Source organism: Dunckerocampus dactyliophorus, chromosome 10 (assembly GCF_027744805.1).
Source record: "Dunckerocampus dactyliophorus isolate RoL2022-P2 chromosome 10, RoL_Ddac_1.1, whole genome shotgun sequence".
Taxonomy (NCBI): Eukaryota; Metazoa; Chordata; class Actinopteri; order Syngnathiformes; family Syngnathidae; genus Dunckerocampus; species Dunckerocampus dactyliophorus.
The window spans coordinates 3,390,758-3,412,099 of NC_072828.1; the positions used below are offsets into that span (position 1 = coordinate 3,390,758).

The window sequence follows — 21,342 nt, forward strand, 5'->3', positions numbered from 1 at the left end:
AGAACAATAGATGCTAACGAGCCAGTATCAGAGTCGTTCATACCCAACTCAGGGAGCGACACTTCCCTTTTATCGGAGGTGTTAATAACAGGATAGGATTATACCACTACTCCGCCCAGGCTTAGTGTAAGGAACCAATAGGAGGAGGGTGCTGGCAAACCAATTCCGCCCACTCTTACTGTATTTAAGGCCTAAGCTACCAGCACTTATTAGTTCGCTGACGAAGCTCTTCGGATGAGGAGCGAAACGTCCGACACCTTCTTCACAGAAGTACAGATGACGTCTCAAGAAGCCTTTTCCTCAATAAGTGGAGACATTATGTTCATGATTAATAATATATATATAAATAATTACATTATTATACAGTAGTACTATAATAATGTAATGTACATGTAACGTAATATGAGTTTCTAATAATGTAATCTAAATATAAATGTAAAAGATTAAAATAGAATAAAAATGATGAAATAGGAATAAATTCTCTCTCTAGAAATATAATCATTTAATAAATTTAATACAATAATTTCTAGAAATAATTAATTATATTAATTCTAGTAATAATATACTAAATAATACATTCTAATAATTATATTTAATATAATAATTAATATAATGGCTCTGATACAATGACATAAATAAGTCATGATAAGTGAAGACATTATATTAATTAAAATAATTAATTCTAATAATTTGTGTAAATACATTTAGAAAGATACTCATGAAAAAATACGTCCACCCCTTTGTGTAAGGCTAGATTTTGGGCAACATAGTTCACTATTGTTGAACATACTGTAATATGGGACCTTTAAACAAAATAAGTACATTTGCGAGTGCAAACAATCTGGTCCTCCTGCAGCCAAGTGACTTCCAAACCGGAGAAACATTTCAAAGTTGGTTGAACGGCATCACACGCCAACCTTTCAAGCCAGAGGATGACGAGCATGCGACCTAAAACCTATACACGGTTCCTCATGACGCGTATTCCACTCCCCACCAACGTGTGCGGGAAATAGTGAGGCAAAACTAAAAGACTGTGATCCGATTTCCTGATGCCAAGGGCCTCCTCCAAGCGTGCCACCTTATTCCCAGCAATCACATTACAGCTTGGATGGCTGTCAAAGCATCGGAGCCACCTCAGTGATGCGTGACTTCTTGTGAATAATTCATAGCAGGAACGTTTAACGTACAATCGCTATTATCAGGGCTTTTGACAGGAAACTCCATGGTGGCAAAACAAGTTGTTGCAGTTGTGTGAGCGCCAGCTGCACTGTCTTTGATCCCAGGAGCTGGAGGTGTTGGCACAGGGCCTCCTCGCCACCCCCTCTTTGTGCCCCGCTCCGCCATGCTGCATAGTCGGTACATCACGCATCGGGAATAATTCATTCACACTTAGACTTCAGTCGCTTCTCTTTCCTGGAAAATATCACATTTACCCAAATGTTAAAAGTGTCTTTATGTAGGGGATTTACACATCTGCTTACCATCCAGGGGTGTCCAAAGTGTGGCTTGGGGCAATTTACATCCCGCAGCTGTTTTTTTAATGGCCCTTTGCATATTCTAAGTTGAAATGTTAAAAGCAAAAAAAGTGGTAATCAAAACTGTCAAAAGTGGGAATTAAAAAAAATCACAATAGAATTGTGATAGAATCCAATAGAATAATGTCAAAATATTTTGGGACAAAGTCATAATACTATGAGAAAAAAAATCCAGAGAACAAAGTTATAATAAGAGATAAAAAGTGGTAATCTTCTGAAAAAAGTTAGTTTATAAGAATAAAGTTGTAATATTGGGGTGGGGGGGGAATTAACTTAGAAGCAAATAGAACATTACTGTACAGTAAATTCAGGTTTATCTGCCGCACCCACTAAATTTAGAGGACAAAACAGATCTGTACATATAAAAGCCACACCGGTATATAAGCCAAACATTTCCACGTCATATTGTGACGTGCACGAGACCATAAGGACCAGTCAGCTCTTTATTTGACACGAGCCAATCATGAGCTACGATAAAACTCACAACGAGCTGGTCAACCAATTGGAAATTGCAGGAGGTGATTTCTCAATATAACAGTCTGACTCACGGTGTCATCTTACAAACGACATTAAATTAATCACACAGCAACTAACACTCAAATGTTGTACCTCAGAAGTATAGACACATGTATCAATACAAGTTTTATATGAAAAAAGCCAACATTATAAAGTGTTCCTGTAACGCATTTTGTTCGAGCAAACCGTTTCATCGGAGGAGAGCATAGAAAGCATAGAAAATGGCGCTGCAATGCTGCTTCTGTCCACCAGAGAGAGCCAGAGTACCCAGAGCCCAAAGCAAAAGGATGGAAGTTGACGTCATTGCAGAGCTCCAATGAATACGTTGCTCAGATGCAATGCCTTATGGGAGAACTTTAAAATGTTTTCTTTTTATTTGAAGTCATATTGGGACATGTTTGTATATGTGTATACACACTTTTTGAGTATTAAGTTGCTGTGTGATTAATTTAGTACTGTTAGTAAAGTGTTCTTTGAAAGATGGCACTGACAGCCACTGACTTCCAATGGGTCGACAATGGGTTGATAGCTTGTCATTGGCTCTTGCCAAAGAAAGAGCTATTGTTTCCTCACTGACCTGCGAGCGGCACACTATTTAAACAATTGGTAGTCGCTATGAAGTCAAGGAGATGTCACGAGATTAGGACTTAGTCATAAATTAGCCGCACCGCTGTATAAAGCCGCAGGGTTCAACGTTTAAGAAAAAAGTAACGGCTTATACCCCAGAATTAACTGTATTTTTTCAAAAGTAGTAATATCATGAGAAAAAATAAATGTGCAATTAGGGTGGGAAAAAAAATAATATTACAAGAAAGAAGTCAAAATATTTTGGGCTAAAGTCATAATATTACGAGAAAAAAGGTTTCTTGAAAATGAAGTTACAATAATAAGAGGTCAAAGTGGTAATCTTATGGGGGGGAAATGCTGTAATTTTACAAGAATAAAGTTGCTATACAATGAGGGAAAAAAACTTAGAAGCATACAGTTGAAATATTAAAGACAAAAAGGACATTATTTTTTCAAAAGTCATAACATCATCAGAAAAAGCAAAACAAAGCGTAAATGCGCAATTAGCTTGGGAAAAATGTTATAATATTAAGGTCCAAATATTTTGGGATATTACGAGAAATAAGATTCACAAGAAGAAAGGTGAAATTGTTGTGAAAGAAAATGTTTTAATGCAAAAAAGAGCAAAAACAACCCCTTCAGTAGCGGCCGTTTTAGACCATTTTGACTGATCTTCCAAGGCACACAGAATATTGTGTTCTATGGCTGTATACACTGGAACCTACCAAAAGAAACATTAGACTCCCATCTTTCATCAGAAAAAAAGTTTGTTTCTACCTTTTTCTGTTCTTTAGTAACCATCCGTAGAACATAGGTACGTGTCAGGAAAAGGGAGACAACCAGCTTTTTGTGAAAGGATACAGTACATTTCAAGCATAACATTCACTTTGGCACAATTATTTTGCTTTTGTGACAGCTCAAATATCTACCAACACAAAGGAACACCTCACCAGGGAGGCGTCCGAGAGGCATCCGGACTAGATGCCTGAGCCACCTCAATTGGCTCCTCTCGATGTGAAAGAGCAGCAGGTCTACTCTGAGCCCCTCCCAGGCTGACTGAGATCGTCATCTCTGAGGGTGAGTGCAGCCATCCTACGGAGGAAACTCATTTCAGGCGCTTGTATCCACGATTTCGGTCACGACCCAAAGCTCTTGACCATAGGTGAGGGTGGGAACGTAGATCCACCGGTAAATTGAGAGCTTTGCCTTCCGGCTCAGCTCTCTCTTCACCACGACGGTCCGGTACAGCGACCGCATTACTGCAGACACAACTCCAATCCACCTGTCGACCTCACGCTCCAACCTTCACTCACTCGTGAACAAGACCCCGAGATACTTGAACTCCTCCACCTGGGGCAGGACCTCATTGCCAACCCGGAGGGAGGAATGCACCCTTTTCCGACGGAGAACCATGGACTCGGATTTGGAGGTGCTGAGTCTCACACTCAGATGCAAACCACCCAAGTAAACGCTGAAGGTCACAGCCCGATGAGGCCATCAGGACCACATCGTCTGCAAATAGCAGAGGCGAGATCCTCAGGCCCCCGAACTGGACTCCCTCAAAGCCTTGGCTGCGTCTAGGAATTCTATCCATGAAAATTATGAACAGAATCAGTGACAAAGGGCAGCCAGCGTTCACCGAAAACAGGCTCGAGTTACTTTCTATAATACTAGAATACTTTCTAAGTCTGAAGGTAGGGGAAACCTCTCCTTCATCTTTTTCTCAAGGTTGTGAAAAATAACACTTTTTTGCAATCTAAAATTTTTTCTGAAGCTGAAGCTGATTCTTTATTCGGAGTGACAGTTTCTGATTTTCAATCCATATTTCCAGGACGACTACCATTTCGCTTTATGTTTGGCATTGTTGCTAAGCAACCGCTTTGAATTTCAGCAGTTAGCCAGTTAGCTTGACTTGCTAGCAGCTATCAGCACTTGTAACTAGTTTATTTCAAGGAATCTTGATACTTCTGATACCTTTCGCCTATCAGAGTTAAAGTTGAGGGAGTCATCCAGCAGTTCCGGCCTTGTGTTTGTGAAGTGTAACCAAAATAATTCAAATTTGTAGTATCTTCAGCAGAGCTCTTGCCATGTACTGGCTTTCTAGTCAACGAGGAAAAAAAAATGTATTGGTTCCACACCCAACCGCAATAAATGAATTTCCACAATATAGGATTCAATGTTAATAAAGGGAATATTTTTGCAGTTAGAGCATGGAAAACCTCTTTCTGACTTTCTAACTACAGTTTTTAACATTATTAGAGCCCTGTAGACATGAAGACACCTTTACACTCATATTACCCATGATAGTAGACATAATAAGAGAAAATTGGCCATTTAAGACATTAATAAGACTCATGCGTGTGTGTGTGTTTCAACAAATTTCTTCCGGATGTGTGGACAAGAAGTGACGGCACGGGCTCAGATTTGCGTTTTAGCGGGAGTACGGCCACAACAGTAGCCCATAGTTTGATGATGATGGTGATTATGTTATTATTGTAACTGTTGTGAGAGAATTCAAACCTGTAATAAAGGCTTTTGTGACCTAATCTGGTGCTTATGTTCCTAGTGACACGTAGTGGCCATTAATTTAGACCAAGAATACGTAAAATGTGATATATATATCGTTTTAAAAAATATATATTTTCCTTTAAGCTACAGTATATATCATCCAACAATGTAACAGTAAAATAATCACCAATGCTCTTCAGTCCCCTTTTGGAATGCTGAGGAGAGGAGACGAGCGGCAAACTTACGGCTCAAGTTGCTGTACATGTTATACGTTGCGCAGAGAATAAACGCCCCCACTGGCTGGCAAGAGAACTGCAGCAGTCCGCTTGTCATTCACAAGCACTAAAGAACACAAGGCAGTTTATTTGTAGCCAGTGTCAGCAGAGACCGGTGTGAGTACATAAATAGTGAAGCAGTAAAAGGCCGCACTGGTAAATAAACCATATTAAACACCTCATTAAACATTTACATAAATTATTATTAGGGCTAAAAACTCACGCAAAAGTAACTCAAACAGAAACACACATCATTTTCCCTGGCATGATTACATTATCAATAAAAATCCGTAGCTAATAGTTGCAAAGTACTTCATACAAAGTACTTCTGATGCATCTAATTCTTTTGTACATGTAGAATGAAACTATTAAAACATTATCTCCTACATTCGTCCCTGAGATGACGCATTCTTCATAAAGAAATAATAACATGCATATTTATCCCCTTCAATGTTAATAAAGCATCAAACACTTGACAAAGAGCTTGATGTTGTGTCTTCTAATCAGACAACCATGTGCTTCAAGTATTTGAGGGTTACAGCCAGGGTGCTGAGGGACGAAAAACAAAAGGCAATGCTAAACGAATGCACACTGATTTTTTTTAAGTGATAAAGTACATATCGAAATGTGTTCATGTCTGCAAGTATACAAAAAAATGATCCAGCAAGTCAGAGAATGGGCTCCGTGTCGTTCCAACCCACAAACACGTCTTTCCAATCCTTGGTCAACACCTCCCCCTGCTGGCCACACGGCACACTGAAGCGGCTTTCACTGCACAGCACCCACACGGGAAACGAGGGATCTTCAGTACGACGGAGTATTTGAAAAAAAAATCTGAGATTTCGAGAATAAATTGTAAATTTACAAGAAAAAAAGTCGTAATATTACCTTTGCCTAAGGCCAAGGGCCACATAAGTTCCCACTTTTCAGAGCTGTCTCAGGCAATGCCTGAGATTGTGAGAATATATATTTATATATATATATTTTTTATTATTAAGGGAGAAAAAATCCAAACCTACATGGCCCTGTGTGAAAAAGTGATTGCGCACCCTGTTGTCCCCCCCCCAAAAAAGTAATTGATATCTATCAGCTGATTGAAGCTATTTCTAAAGCATTGGGACTCCAGCAAACTACAGTGAGAGCCATTATCCACAAATGGAGAAAACATGGAACGGTGGTGAACCTTGCCAGGAGTGGCCGGCCAACCAAAATCACCCCAAGAGCGCAGCGACGACTCATCGGAGAGGTCACAAAAGACCCCACAACAACATCCAAAGAAGTGCAGGCCTCACTTGCCTCAGTTAAGGTCAGTGTTCATGACTCCATCATAAGAAAGACACTGGGCACAAACGGCCTGCATGGCAGAGTTCCAAGACCAAAACCACTGCTGAACAAAAAGAACATGAAGTCCAGAAAACATCTTGATGATCCCCAAGACCTTTGGGAAAATACTCTGTGGTCTGATGAGACAAAACTTTTGTAAGGTTTGTGTAACGCTGCATTTCATCATAGCAACAGTAAAATTTGGTGGTGGTAGTGTGATGGTCGTCAGGACCTGAAGACTTGCTGTGATAAATGGAAGCATGAATGTCACGTTCTGGTTTGAGCTGTCGAAAGCTTGACCCGCAGTGTGCAGAGGCGAGGCGATGGAGTGCAAAAATAAATGATCTTTAATAGTGTAAAAACGGAGTAAACAAAAGGCGACAGAGAAAAGGCTCTGTGACAAAGAATGCAGGTAGTCCACGTAAGTGCATAGTTCAAGTTACAGCACTAATAAGGAGACGAGGTGCATAGGAAGCACAGACAACAACCACAGTAACGACAAAATCAACAATGAACCAGCGCCACATTCGACCACGCTGGCCTTTTATCTGCCACAAATGTTAATTGGCCGCAGGTGCGCGGCCACCAGGAGAGAAGCGGCTGCCTCTTCCTTATTTGGACTGCAAATAAAATATCCCAACAATTATTTATCATCAAAACAACTAAAATATACTCCATGGATAAATATATATTCAAATCCCAATTCATTCATCCATTTCCCTAACTCAATCGCAAACGGTATCACTCAATTAATATCCAAATAATCTCAGATTCGCAACAAGATTGTGAATGTTGTTGCAAGTTTCCCTGGAGGTACACACGACTCCTACATTTTCCGAAATTCCTCCGTTGGAATGCGCCTGAGGAGGCAGCATGCGACGGATGGTTAATCGGTGCGTAAAATGTTAATTTCTTTTCTTTTGCATGTTGTTATGTGGCCATTAACTTATTTTACAGGTGATCGAGGCTATGCCCTGGCACCTTGGCGCATGACACCATTGAATAATCCGCAGACCCCACAAGAACAAATGTACAACCAAAAGCACACACGTACATGCTCCTGCGTGGAGCGCACCATCGGTATACTCAAGGGACGCTGGATGTGTTTGGATACTGCAGGTGGAAGGCTGCTCTACAAACCAGAAAAGGTAGGTTTTGTAGTATTTAATATTAGGTTTTAGTTTATTTATGCTTTGGAAGGGCAAAAAAAATAAGAGGCAAACATTCAGATTCTTTGTGAAGGCTCTCATTAATCCAGGAATTCTCCATTGCAAATATGTTTCATTTGGTCAACTGGATAAATAATTGATTCTCTGTTGTTGCAGGTGTGCAGCATCATAATGGCCTGCTGCGTCTTGCATAACATCGCAATGAAACGTGGTGTGCCTATTGCGCACGAGCACCCCCAGATAACGACATGCGCCCCCAGCCACGTCTTGAGCCAGAGCACGGGGCTGCTGTATTAATTAGGCAGCGTCTAATCAAATGTAACCACAGAAAATATAAATCGTCACACACAAACTATGTATTTTGACTTTATTTTTCCATCATGATCGTGTAAATATTTTCTAGAGTTTCCGAAATGGTTTGGTTTCTGATTGATGGCCCACCTCCCGTTTCCTCCAGATCCCTCCGGTGCAGTCCAATCTTTTTTTTTTTTTTACTCTGATTTTAAGTCAAACACTTCTTTTTAACCTCTGCGGTGGTGCGTTTCTCCGTGGAAACGGCATTTATGTTGTCTGCAATGGTGCTCCATGCCGACTCTTTTTGGATGGCCTGATGAGCAGCTCCGAATCGTCTGCCTCAGAGGTGTGCTGTAACGAGAGACAGCCAGAGGGCAGCAGAGCACCACACAGAACCTGACAGGAAATGATGAGATCAGGCAGGCAGGTGAGTAACATGACAGTGTGGTGAGGTATATTGTGCTGTTTTATTACTTATGCTTCACCTCTGTCCAGAAATCATACAAATGAATATGTGTACTGTACACTCTTTTACAGAAAAACATGTATTATGTTTCATAATATTTTCATCATTTCGTATCATAGTTTATTATATACGTTTACTCCAGTTTATCATTAATGTTAATAATCCTCATTGTGTGAATACCTTCCGTGATGGGTGCTTTTTTTTGGCCTGGGGATCCCGGAGACACCCCCCCCTCAAACGCCTGTGCATGCCCCTGTATCAAAGCAAGCGTAAGATAAAAGAAGATCGTTAATGTGTCGTATGAGTCGTGGCAATGACGATGTGAGTGAAACGTATCTTTCACGCCTTGAAATGACTTAGTGACGCCACCTTTATCAATATGACAAGTTAGCTAATAAGCTGTGCTCGGAGGCTCCATTCCAAGTACTGCTCGTTGGCTCACCACCGGACTGTGGACGCAACAGGTAATAAGAACTCTTATCAACTTTTACTGTTGGTGATCATTGCTATTAACTTATAAACTTTTACTGTTGGTGGTAAACGTGTGTGTGTGATCAAGATTGATGGTCATCTTGACGGTTTGCTGCTGGTCTTGTCCCAACATTCGCCAAATTTAGGGATTATTTTCATCATGTGCTTTGTTGGTTTGCTGTGTGTCAACACGATCCGTACCGGAAACACGATGGGTTTAAGTGTTGAGTTTGATGTGGATATTGGAAGTATCGATGGATGTTGTTGGGTCGAATTTGGTGAATTTGTTGAAAATAAGCGTAACGTGACTGTACGTGTAGTCATCAAAGACGATGCCAACGATACCAAGGTTAGCAACCTAACCTGTTCTCCTGTAAATTAAGTGTGAAATAAAACAAGAACATCTGTTGGAGTTCAGTTGATGAAGCGTCCTCGACGATCTCGGCCTTTTCAAGTGCAGGCTTGCGTCAAGACAACTTGGCAGACGAGATACGTGACTGGATGTGACGTGTACGCGCTCGTGCATGCCGGCAATGTTTTTTAAATAAAGATTGACTAAGAAGCCGCGATATATGGCATATTAAGTATGTTTATTGCTAATTTCTGTTAATAAATAGAAAAGTAATAGATATCAAAGCACGCAACGTCACAGAAGCGCTGGGGTAAAAATTGGCGGGTGGAGGAAGTGACGTACCCACTGGGTCGCCACAGGGGTGTGTCCTCTCTCCTCTATTTGTCTTGTATACCAATGAGTGCCAAACTCCATGCCCTGGCGGCATATCCTCAAATTTGCAGATGACTGATTGTGTCTCTCTGGATGATGACTCTGATGATGGCCCTGTATTGTCTGAAATTATGGTCTGGTGTAGCACGTCCTTCTTAAAGGTGAATGTGTTAAAAACCAAGGAGATGTAGATTTTTGAGGTCCACCGGGACCTGAATAAGTGAAAGAATGGAATGGAAAGGACATGTTTATTATTCCTATGACATGTTGCCATAAAGGAGCTATCGTTGCAGGCTGCACTTCTAGAAGACGCTGCACCAGTGATTGTAATCATCCAAGACCTGATAGTCAACTGGTAAGTAAGAACTATTTTTGCTTCTAAAGCAGGGGTGGCCAAACCTTTTTCAGCGAGGGCCACAAACTGAAAGTGCAAGGATGCCTCTTTGATATTTAGTGCTATGCTAAGACGTTGTGGATTTGGCAAGGAAAAAAGCTGTCATATCGGTGAAAAAGTCAGGAGCTTTGCTTCCAAATATTTCCACTTAAAGAACTGAACATTTTCCTGGCAATATTATGACTGCCCCCCTCCCAACCCAACTTTGTTTATCACACTTTTTTTTCATTTTAATATTTCAACTCTATATGCTCATAAATGACATTATTTTTACTGAAAATATTACAAGTTTTTTCTGGGAACTTTTTGTCAATATTTTGACATTATTCTTGTAAAATTACAGCTACTTTTCACATTTCTGCTGCTGTTTTTTTCCTGGTAATTATGACTTTATTCCCAATACTTTATTCTCGTAACGTAGCTTTTTCCCCAACATCATTTTCCAAACATTAAACTTGATTTGTTTTTTTATACTTGTATGTTGTATACAATGTACAACATATTTGAATATTGCAACTTCATGCTCATGAAGTAATTATTCCTCATCATGTTCTGTTCTACAAAATTTCCAACTTTTTCTGGTTAGATTATCACTTTTTTTCTCATTCTTGGAAGATTGCTGCTGATGCGTCAGTGTCCCTCCCACAGGCCGCACGTTGGACACCCGTGTCCTTCAGCACTTTGGGAATGGGGCGTGTGTGCTGGATAAGTGCATGTTTTGATTTCAAAGTGATGAAAAACAAGCTAGAACAAAGACAACTTGAGAGGGGGGCTGCTGGGGGTCATCTGGATGATGTAGTGCAACCAAGTCACTACCAGTGTTTTTAGCTGGAAGTCTTTTGGAGGACATGCTGGTCATTTCTATATGGGATAGTTTTAGTCCAATTTTAGCGCTTGACCAAACAAAAGCCCTGGCATGTTAAGAAAATAAAATGGCCTTAACTATCAACAAGAAAAACAAAAACAGGATTTGAACCACAACTGGGACCCACCCTGGGCTTCAGGCAGGGGTGTCCAAAGCGCGGCCCGGGGGCCATGTTAACAAGCTAAGCTGACAGGTTCCTGTACATAGAAAATAAAAGCTAGCGGAGTTGAGTTGATCAAGTGTCCTCTTCCATCTTCTCCAGTACAGACAGACTCCATCACACATCAACTTGAACATGCAGCGCAAGCTCAACATGGCGGGCAAGAAGCTGGACATGCCGGGCAAGAAGCCTCCAAAGGCCTTCATCCTCCCGGTGGCCACCATCCGCTTGACCTTCGTCATTGGACTCCTCTTCATCGCCATGGCATTGGCTGAAACGGTGAAGGGCCAGGTAAAACACAAATGGATACGTTATTTCCATGCGTGCACAGGAAGGACTGGAGGATAGTGACCCACAACATGTCTTCTACAGAACCTGACTGCTAAGCTGGATGGACTCACAGAAGACGTGGCCAATTTGAACAAGAGTCTTAATGTAAAAACAAACGCGTGATGTTTTATTTATATATTTCAGCGGAAGGTCCAGCAAAAACTGAAACACAAAAACCAAAGCAATTTTTTGTATTATCTTTATTGAAGACTCGTTGGTGAACATGAGTGGTTGGCACGCACAGTAGCTGTTATCTTCCCCCTAACTAGGAACCTTTACGTTAGTTTTTATTGGACCAGACGCTACAATGCTACCACTTCTTTCCTCTTGACTACTTGCGTATTTCATTAAAAAACAGCACAGATTCAGCTGTCAGAAATACGCAGTGCATTTGAACGCAGTAGAAGTAGTAGACTATACTGTATATTGACCCACAACATGTCCTCCTGCAGGGGTTCACTGAAGCCTTCATTGGGTATGGTTCGGAAGTATTAAGTATCCTGAAGGTAACCACACACATGCATACTTTATTTGCATACACAGACAGGAAGTACCACAGTATTAACCACAACATACTCCACAATGTACTCCTGCAGGATCTGAAAGGCCGCATGGACAACCTGAAAAATGTAACAGCTAACATCACTCAGGTAAAAACATTGGCATCCAAGGACAAGAAGTACCGCAGTATTACCCACAAAATGTACTCCTACAGGATCTGCGAGAACATGTGGAAAACATGGACAAGGTATAAAACACACATGGATATATTTACATACATGAAGTACAGTGGTGCCTTGGTTAGCATCATGAATCCGTTCCCAGAAGGTCCGACTCAAACCAAGAGACTCCTAACCAAAGCAGAGACTCCTAACCAAAGCAAATGTTCCCGTAGAAAATAATGTAAATTCTCAAGTAGGTGCCTTGCAAATAATGAAATGAATGAAGCTACGGGGAATGCCTGCCGTTGCGTGGCGCCACGCGGTAGGCCTATTTTTTGGCAGTCGCATGTTAGGCATGTGTAATCTACGCCCCCCCCACCCCCACTCCCAAAAACGTTAGGATTGAAAACTGAGAAATGATAGAAATTTGACACTTATTTTATCATATCCATGGTGCAAGTGGACAATTAATAAGCCCTCTTTTCTTTGTTCTATAAATTGAAAAAATACACACAAGCATTTGCTTGGAAGATATATTTGGATGGATGATATTTCCCCATTCAGAAAAACTGAACAAACTCTAGACATCTAGATCAGGGATGTCAAAATCGTTTTTCAGTGAGGGCCACGTCGCAGTTATGGCTGCCTTCATAGGGCCATGAGAAGTGAAGTGAAAATGTCAAGGTGACAACCACATCTGGCCCCCGGGTCTTGAGTTTGACACATATGCTGGAGATGAATCCATCACTCCACTTCCGATTGTTTACATTGAAATATAGCTGCATTTTGTGTTTTATATTTATGTATGTTACACGTAACCGAATATGACGTTTACGTGGATGTCATTAGATGACAGAAACATCGAAATAACCTCAACACATTACATATATGAAGTATGGTTATTGACCATTTATGTTCATACATAAAAAAAAAATACCACAAATGCATGAGCGTGCAAATCACACTGTAGCGTTAACCGAGGTACCACTAATAGTATTACCTACAATGTGTCCGCCTCTATGTCAAGGAGGTGGCTCAGGAATTTGAAAAGTGTTTGCATACATGGTCGGGAAGTACTACTATAGTATTACAACATGTATTTACAGAAGCTGACAGGACAGGTGAAGGAGCTGACGCAGGATGTTGAGGTGAGAACATATGAAACATATTACAATGACATTTGTATAACACATATTTTATAAATGTATGCATCAGTGACGTGCAGTCAGGGCAGGCGATGAAAAATAAGTCCCCAACTAACGAACACAATTGGTTCCAGACGACCGTTCTTATGTCGAATTGTTCTTAAGTAGGGGAAAAGGTAATATTACCAATGATATAGGTACTACATGTACGTGTATACATATACAGTATATGCGTATGTATGTAAATATGAGTTTGGATGCAGTAGTAATATTAAACCAGGATAATTAATGAAAAAAAAAGTGATATAAGACGTAATGATAAATGTTATTTACCCTTGAAGAGGAGTGGTCCAGCATACGTCGCATACGCTTTGCATGTCTTTTATGTATAATGCTAATCCCACAAAAGCCATGGAAACGTCATTAGAAGAGCTAGTGAGTTTGTGAACCGGGTGAGGATCTACTTAAGGGTTATCTCTGATGGCAGACACGTCAAATCTAGCCTAATTTTGTAAGAATCAAGCAGTGTTTGTGATTGCAGACGCTTTATTTGTGCTGCAGTACGCTTGTGTATCGCATTCATTGCCTTCCCCGAAGCTTGTATTCATGTCAAATCGCTCCCGAGAATATCTTGGGAATTCTGGAACCGTTTGCCGCACCTTTGAATCTAGAGCCCTCGAGGGGACACGGAGAAAAAAAATAATGGGTAAAAAAAAAAACGGAACTTTTGTCATCAACAGAGCTCCCATGTACGTCCTCCCCAGTCCACAGCAATGGAAAAAAAACGTTGCCATTTTAAATTAGGTTGCAGGAAAAGTGTTAATGAAGCGAAAATATAAAGTTAAATTGACAAAGTTGAAGTAGTTTGAAAATGTAAAAAAGCACAATTGAGCATGTCCGAATAGGAGAAGGTGATGTCATATTAGCCCAAGATGAGTAATAGTTTGTTTTACATTCACAGGATGTCCTGATGAAAGCAGGTTAGCGTGTCAGTTTATGTTTACAATGAATGTTCCCTTTGTTTTGCGCTTTTTCTTAATAAATCTTTTCTCACAGGCATTAAATGCCCTCCGCAGTGGCATTCTCACGAGACAAGATGTTACCTGCTTGTTGTCGAGATGAAGACCTGGTATGAAGCTCGGGTATGCCAGCCCTTCTTAATCCTTCAAATGTCCTTTGCAATATTCTTACTCATTTCTCCCTAACCATAAAAATGTCAACTCCTTAAAACCTGCTAAAATATTTTGTGTAAACCGTATGCACACGCACACACGCCTCATTTCAATATGCAACGTACCCTTGAAGACATGAACGATGCAAGACACCCACTTCACCCGTTATCTTCCAATACATGCTCAAAGGGAATGAAAAAGCTGATATGTTAGCAAAAGAGGCACTTAATATGGCTGTAACAGAAATGAAGATACCCTATACAGACTTAAGACCAAAGATTAATGAATACATAAAAATAAAGTGGCAAACGTCATGGGATTTAAATCCCGGTAACAAACTCTACCAACATCAGCCTATAATCGAACCACATACTACAATCCCGTTAGCTAAGCGGCGGGAAGACGCTGTGCTAACTCGTATTAGAATTGGTCATTCTCGCTTACACACTCCTATTTCCTTGCAGCAGAAAACCCTCGCCGTTGTATATCATGTAATAGTACACTCTAAGTTAAACATATTCTTCTTGAATGCAGTGAGTTTGCTCACATCCGTGTCAATTTTTATAATGTACCTGATCTGAAAACCTTGTTCAGCGAAGTTCCGCGATCATGCATCATAGTTTCTTAAAGAAATAAATCTTTTTATTAGGTTTTAGATAATGGAAACAGGCCCTTTGGCAGGCCATTTTATTCAGTATCTAGTCTTACAGAGGAGACTTTAAGCCGCCATCCCGTATAAAGAAAAGCCACACCATTTGAACATTAAAGAACCTGCTTCTCTGTTCGAAAAGAGTAGGGAATTTTTCCCGGTAAAGTAGACCAGTTTCTATCTTACAAGCTCTACTCCCTAATTAAATTGATAGATTACACTCCTGAGAAACAGGTTTTGTCATTAATAACTTCACATATTAAGGTCACTTACATGACACTTACATGTGTTGATCGTGTCGTTAAACTTTAATCAATCAATCAATCCAATACATGCTCACCAATACGCCTGACTTACATTTGATGAAATGTAGAATTGGTACAGCTTGTGCTTAGACGTGAACGCAGCGCCACAGCTAACTCCAGTGGAAAACATCCACACGTCACCCCCCCAGCCAGCTTGGATCGCAGGGCCTAAGGTGTTCGTAAGGCACTTCCTGTACGCTTCCAATAATGCCAGTTCCATAGTAACCATGCCATACTTGACAATCTGATTGGCTTCTGGCTGCCCTGTTCTCACCACAAAGCTTTTCTCCAAACCGCAAATCTCACCTTTTCATCTGGCCAGATCTCGTGACCCCCCTACTAATGAGTGAAATGTACACACGTGCATGCAGAGCTAGATAAAGCTGCTGGATTCAACCTCAAATGCAGCTACCGCCATCTTGTGCATTTCAGAAAACGCCATCAGGAGGTTGCATACAGCCACAGTAGTTCATGCCAATCTTATGCGTTTTCAGGATTACTGCGTCGCCAATGGCGGACAATTGGCCTCAGTTCACACCAAAGCCACGTATGACTTCCTCAAGGGATTGACTTGTGGATGGAATACTTGGGTTGGGGGCTCCAAAGAGGTGGGTGGTTGAATAATCACAGGTCAAGACATGCTGTTTTTCATAGACATGTGTGTTGTGTATACCAACAAGCAGTAATCATCTATGAAGATGTTGATGTTGTAAAAGTAGTTCACGAGAAAAAGGTCAGCACTGCTCAACAGGATACCAATTTCATAGCTTCAACTCAACTTTCATTTTTCAGTCTACTGTGTGGAAATGGATTGATGGTTCCACATTTAGTGTGAAGGAAAATGGAAAGGGGCACTGCATGGATGCTAGTTGGGCACCAGGCGAGCCCAATTACGGGGATCCTACGTATATTTTTTGTACAGAGATACGGCCTTCCGGTAAGATTGCAGAAATGCAGCCATGATTGATAAACATTTCAACAACCCTTCATCTTGTAACTTTTTGATTTCTACACAGTGGAAGGACTCAATGATTGCAACTGCGATGGAAAGCATCCATTTTTGTGTCAGAAGTGATGGGGACGGTCTCGGCTGTGTGATCTGGCTGCTCCTTCAAAGACGTCAGTGCTGAAAGATCACCACTTGGCCTTCAATTCAGTTGCTTTAACGAAGCCTAATCACAATCGGCGTGCACATGATCCCAAACAACCTGCAAGACACCAATTTGCAAACTAAAGCTCGTCCTATTTGCAGTTCAGGAGCCAACACAAGCCATCACACAGAAAATGAATCCATTCACATTTTTAGTCAGAACATTTTGGAGCAGCGTCTGTGGTATTGAAATTGACTCACAAAGCAAATAACAAGCTGCTACCCGACAAGACGGGACAAATAGAAACACACCTAAAACACAACATCAGTCATAAAGTTCAAGAAAAAAGTTAGGAGACAAAGCGGACACAATTTGAGGGCAAAATGTCCAAGAAGAAATAGTTTGAAAATGATGTTATACATTTTTTCATTTTAGTAGCATCGAAATTTGACTTCTTTGTAATTTGGGGGAAAATAGGTTTCGAATCTGGGAGTAAAATATTACAAGAAATTTGACAAATGATTTAATCAGAAAGTTGAAACATTTAGAACTATAAAAAGTAAGAGTGAAGTTGATATGAATGATAGGTTTTTTCACCTCTTTAAGCTGAGATGCACTTTCTTGGTGAAATATACAAGTGGGCATCTCTGTGGAGGTTGCATGTTCTCCCCGCACGTGCGCGGCTGTTCTCCGGGTACTCCGGCTTCCTCCCACATTCCAAAAACATGCATGTTAGGTTGATTGGAGACACTAAATTGTCCACAGGTATGAATGTGAGTCTGAATGCTTGTTTATACTGTAAGCCTCTCGCCCAGAGTCAGCTGGGATAGGCTCCAGCACACTCCGGAGGATAAGCGCACGGAATGATGGATGTGTAAGTTGTATGTAGTTAAGGGAAACATTGAACATGTTCTATGCGCCAACACCACAAACCTTCAGCATATCTGGGATCCAAAACAACTTACTGATAGGATAGATCCATTTCAAGAAACGGCACTAATGTGATTTTCCCAAAGAAAATGCTGAAAATGCTGTGGTGGTTTCATGATATTTGATGATCAACAGCATTTATCCATCACGGAATGACTTGTAATGTCATCCTTTGAAGCTTAGACCCATCTATGGATATGGGATGGATACTTTTTGGCTAGAATGTGACGTGTGTCGTAATTGCATGATGTCGGCTGGTCTGATCCAGTTGCACACGAGGATGTTTTTGTGAACAGTTGGTGTACGGGCTGATGCCAATCATTTGTTTTCACTTCTAACCCCTAAAAGGGACTGTTTGCAACAGTTGGGCGGCTGCCTAGAGGGCGTGCTGGAACTTTAGAAAGTGTTGCACTATAGTGCATTATAGTGGGCATTTAACACACGCGCACTAGCTGAAGTTAGCTGCAAATGTTAGCTATCATTGAATGTATCACCTATCGCATCCATAATTGTCAATTTTGATGCTAATTGGGACAAGTGTAGATGTTTATGCTGCCTTTGAAAGCACTATGCTAACCTTCTAGCCGCCGGTAGATGTTCCGAGATGTCTTGGTTAACCTTGAGAGTTGCAAACGATCCCTTAATTGTTTATGATACTGTTTGACTTGTTTAAGTAGGGGTGTCACCATGCACGATATTGGCTTCACCAGGACCTGACCATATTTGAACATGACCTAGAAGCTACAAAGAAAAGTTCCAGGACTTGTTGAGTGATTCTGGAAATGCCTGCAAGGTTTCTAGTGTGTGTAAAGCACTTCATGTGTGCTTCCAATCCTGCCTGGCCCACTGACGCTTCCATATTGTGCGTATTATCGACGGTAGCAATGCCATAGTTGAGTCTGATGGGGTCCTGGCTGCCCTGTTCCTGCCAGACATGTGGTGACACCCCTATTATGATTATCATGATACAGCATTTCACACGTTATTCCAATATGTGCTACTGGATGTTGGAATTGCCTTTGGAATCAATAAAGTATACTTTAGTTGGCACCAGTGGTGTCTTGATGCTTAAGTCCTGAACATCCTTGGGGGGTATAAAATATGGGCACAAAAGCCACCTGGTAGTGTAAAGCATGATGGTGAGAAAGGTGAGGGAGCAGCTGATTTCAAGGGCATCAACACGACGCCACGCATGGAGAGTTCCACACGGAAATGCTGAATATTAAAAACATTTTTCATATGATAAACAGGAAGTGGGTGAAGTCAGCCCCAAAAGTGAGTACACACAGCTAGTAACGAATAGAAATACAAAAAATATTGACCAAAATAAAGTAATTATGATGGGTAAAAACTTTTGCCTTTCCTCGCAAACACGACATTTGTAGACTGTCCCTGCACTCAGGTCTCGCTGCCGCCTTCAGACTGCACAGAACACGGCTCGTTTTGATAAAAACTGGGTTGTAGCTGTTTGTGTTGCCACGGTTGGAAAGAGGTATGGTTGGGAGTTATTGATCCTGGAAGTTTGTGAATATACACATACTTCGTAAAGTGCAGGTGTTTTGTGATAAATACATAAAACTGTTTAAAAAGGCACTGTTCTGAGGTCTCACGCTCTTTGTCCAACTGCAAGGAATGAAAGGCTCCAAAAGGGATGAATTCTGAGAGCTTTAGTTCAGCCTGTAGAAAATTCCACGCTGTGGGGGCTGCAAAACTACTGAACGCTCTCTTCCCCAGATAAGTTCTGACACAATCGCAAGGCATGGTGACGTTCAGTTCTCTGGAGAAAAGTACTTAAATATGTTGTGACTAAGCCAAGCAGAGCCTTATAAATCAGGATCAGCCAATGCGTATACGTGTGCAAGAGGGCAGTCCTGATCTCACATAAGTCACAACTACTCACAAGCACGCTCATCTCACTTATGCATAAACCCACATCACGTCCTCACTTTAGTTGGCTTAGTTCATTCAGGATTACTATGTTACACTTTGCCTATGTACAAATTAAGCATACATTATGTACTGTATATACTCCCATTCATTTTACTTCCAGGTACACATACTTTGCATTTGATCTTGTTTACACACACATCACCAAAAGCTAGTGTAGGATGAACTCACTAGTTTGTCACTTGGAATGTCAGGGGAGTTGGGTCGATAGAAAAAAGACAAAAAAATTTTAATCATTTGAAGAACACCCAAGCAGACATTGTCTTATTACAAGAGACTCACATGTCCAAGTCAGCTGTCCATACACTTCACTCACCACAGTTCCCACACACATATTTAGCAAGTTACAACTCCAAACAGAGAGGGGTAGCTATTTTAATTAACAGGAGGGTGAATTTTACACTCCACAACACTATTACAGACACAGAAGGGAGATATATAATAATGAACATATCTGTTGATAATGTACATTTCTGCATTGCCAACATATATGGTCCTAATGTTGACGACCCCTCCTTCTTTCATGCTCTCTTTTCTTCTCTCTCTGCACATTTGGATACAAATATGATCTTGGGAGGGGACCTCAACTTAGTATTTAACCCAGAAGTGGACAGGTCTAGCCCAGCTGGGAGACATCGTGAGTCTCAATCAACATCGATACTGAAGAAATACATGAATGATTTTGGTCTTTGTGATGCTTGGCGCTCTTATCACCCTACTCACAGGGAATATACCTATTTCTCACCAGTACACCACACCTACTCTCATATTGACTACTTTTTGACAAGCAACTCAGTCATATCAGACATCTCAAACATTCACATACACCCTATCACCATTAGTGACCACGCCCCAGTCTCTCTTTTTCTCACTAACCAAACAAGGAGCACTCCTACTAGATGCTGGAGATTAAATACATCATTACTAAAAGACTCAGACTTCCTAAAATACTTTGAAAGAGAGTGGACAATGTTTTTAGACTTCAATGACCAACCCGGTGTTTCGGCTAGTATTCTGTGGGAGGCAGCAAAAGCAGTAATGCGCGGAAAAACCATTTCATATTCATCATATAAGAAAAAGAAAGAGAGATTACTAGAATCAGAGTTGGAGAAAAAAATCCAACTCCTCGAAACCGCTCATGCTGACACACAAGATGAGCATATTCTAATTAACCTAAGGAAAGTGAAACTAGACTTAAAAGAAATTACTGACAAGAAAATTCAGTTCCAACTGCAGAGACTACGTTTGGAAAAGTTTGAGCATGGCAATAAACACGGAAAATACTTAGCTAACCAACTTAAAGTCAATAAAGAAAAAAGCTCTATCTCCTCCATTAGAAACTCAGGAGGTCACATCACTCACCTCCCGGAAGAAATTAATTCTGTCTTTAGGAGCTTTTATAAAAATCTATATACACCTCAGATTAAACCATCTCTCCCAGATATCAAAACATTTCTCAACAACATAGAATTACCAAAATTAAATGACGAACAGGTGACCAACTTAGATGTACCCATTTCATTCATAGAACTCCATAACGCTCTACACCGGTTGCCGAATAACAAAGCACCAGGACCTGACGGTTTCCCTGCCGAGTTTTATAAAACATTCTGGTCATCACTATCTCCAATATTTCTTAGAATGGTTTTGGAAATTAAAGACAGTTCATGCTGGCCTCCAAACATGAACTCAGCTACAATCAGTCTCCTGCTGAAACCGGATAAGGACCCAACACTACCTTCCAGTTATCGTCCAATTTCACTGATTAATGCAGATCTTAAAATAATATGCAAAGCGTTAGCTATAAGGCTGGAAAAAGTTACCCCTCATATAATACACCCTGA

General features: G+C 40.8%; 2 protein-coding genes across 5 annotated transcripts in view; both read left to right on the forward strand.

The window, feature by feature from the left end:
- Positions 1 to 5,021, forward strand: part of alkal1 (ALK and LTK ligand 1) — a 42,028-nt gene extending 37,007 nt beyond the window's left edge. The window contains exons 6-7 of one of the 2 annotated variants that reach the window (XR_008572730.1): positions 3,535 to 3,695; positions 3,781 to 5,021. The gene's annotated coding sequence lies outside the window, so the exon portion shown is untranslated. Of the gene's footprint in view, positions 1 to 3,534 lie in introns of both variants that reach the window. The other variant, XM_054790377.1, reaches the window with a different exon arrangement.
- Positions 5,022 to 8,945: 3,924 nt separating this feature from the next.
- On the forward strand, positions 8,946 to 18,517 carry LOC129188932 (lithostathine-1-like). 3 transcript variants are annotated; one of them, XM_054790079.1, is made up of 13 exons: positions 8,946 to 9,117; positions 10,142 to 10,203; positions 11,370 to 11,558; positions 11,640 to 11,702; positions 12,050 to 12,103; positions 12,194 to 12,247; positions 12,313 to 12,345; positions 13,366 to 13,407; positions 14,366 to 14,384; positions 14,461 to 14,546; positions 16,025 to 16,138; positions 16,323 to 16,467; positions 16,547 to 18,517. In XM_054790079.1, exons 3-13 carry the CDS (start codon positions 11,403 to 11,405, stop codon positions 16,603 to 16,605), a joined length of 825 nt encoding a protein of 274 aa, XP_054646054.1. In that variant the 5' UTR covers positions 8,946 to 9,117; positions 10,142 to 10,203; positions 11,370 to 11,402; the 3' UTR covers positions 16,606 to 18,517. The 3 variants fall into 3 exon arrangements, with proteins under 3 accessions (XP_054646054.1, XP_054646056.1, XP_054646055.1); XM_054790080.1 differs by lacking the exon at positions 8,946 to 9,117 and adding an exon at positions 9,884 to 10,009; XM_054790081.1 differs by lacking the exon at positions 11,640 to 11,702.
- The last annotated feature ends 2,825 nt before the right edge of the window (positions 18,518 to 21,342 follow it).

Bases quoted from the DNA above. Each gene is read 5' to 3' on its own strand.
- LOC129188932 (XM_054790079.1), top strand. From the start codon at position 11,403: ATGCAGCGCAAGCTCAACATGGCGGGCAAGAAGCTGGACATGCCGGGC. The intron at 12,346-13,365 runs GTATAAAACACA...ATGTATTTACAG, and splicing joins ATGTGGAAAACATGGACAAG to AAGCTGACAGGACAGGTGAA. The intron at 14,547-16,024 runs GTATGCCAGCCC...ATGCGTTTTCAG, and splicing joins AGACCTGGTATGAAGCTCGG to GATTACTGCGTCGCCAATGG.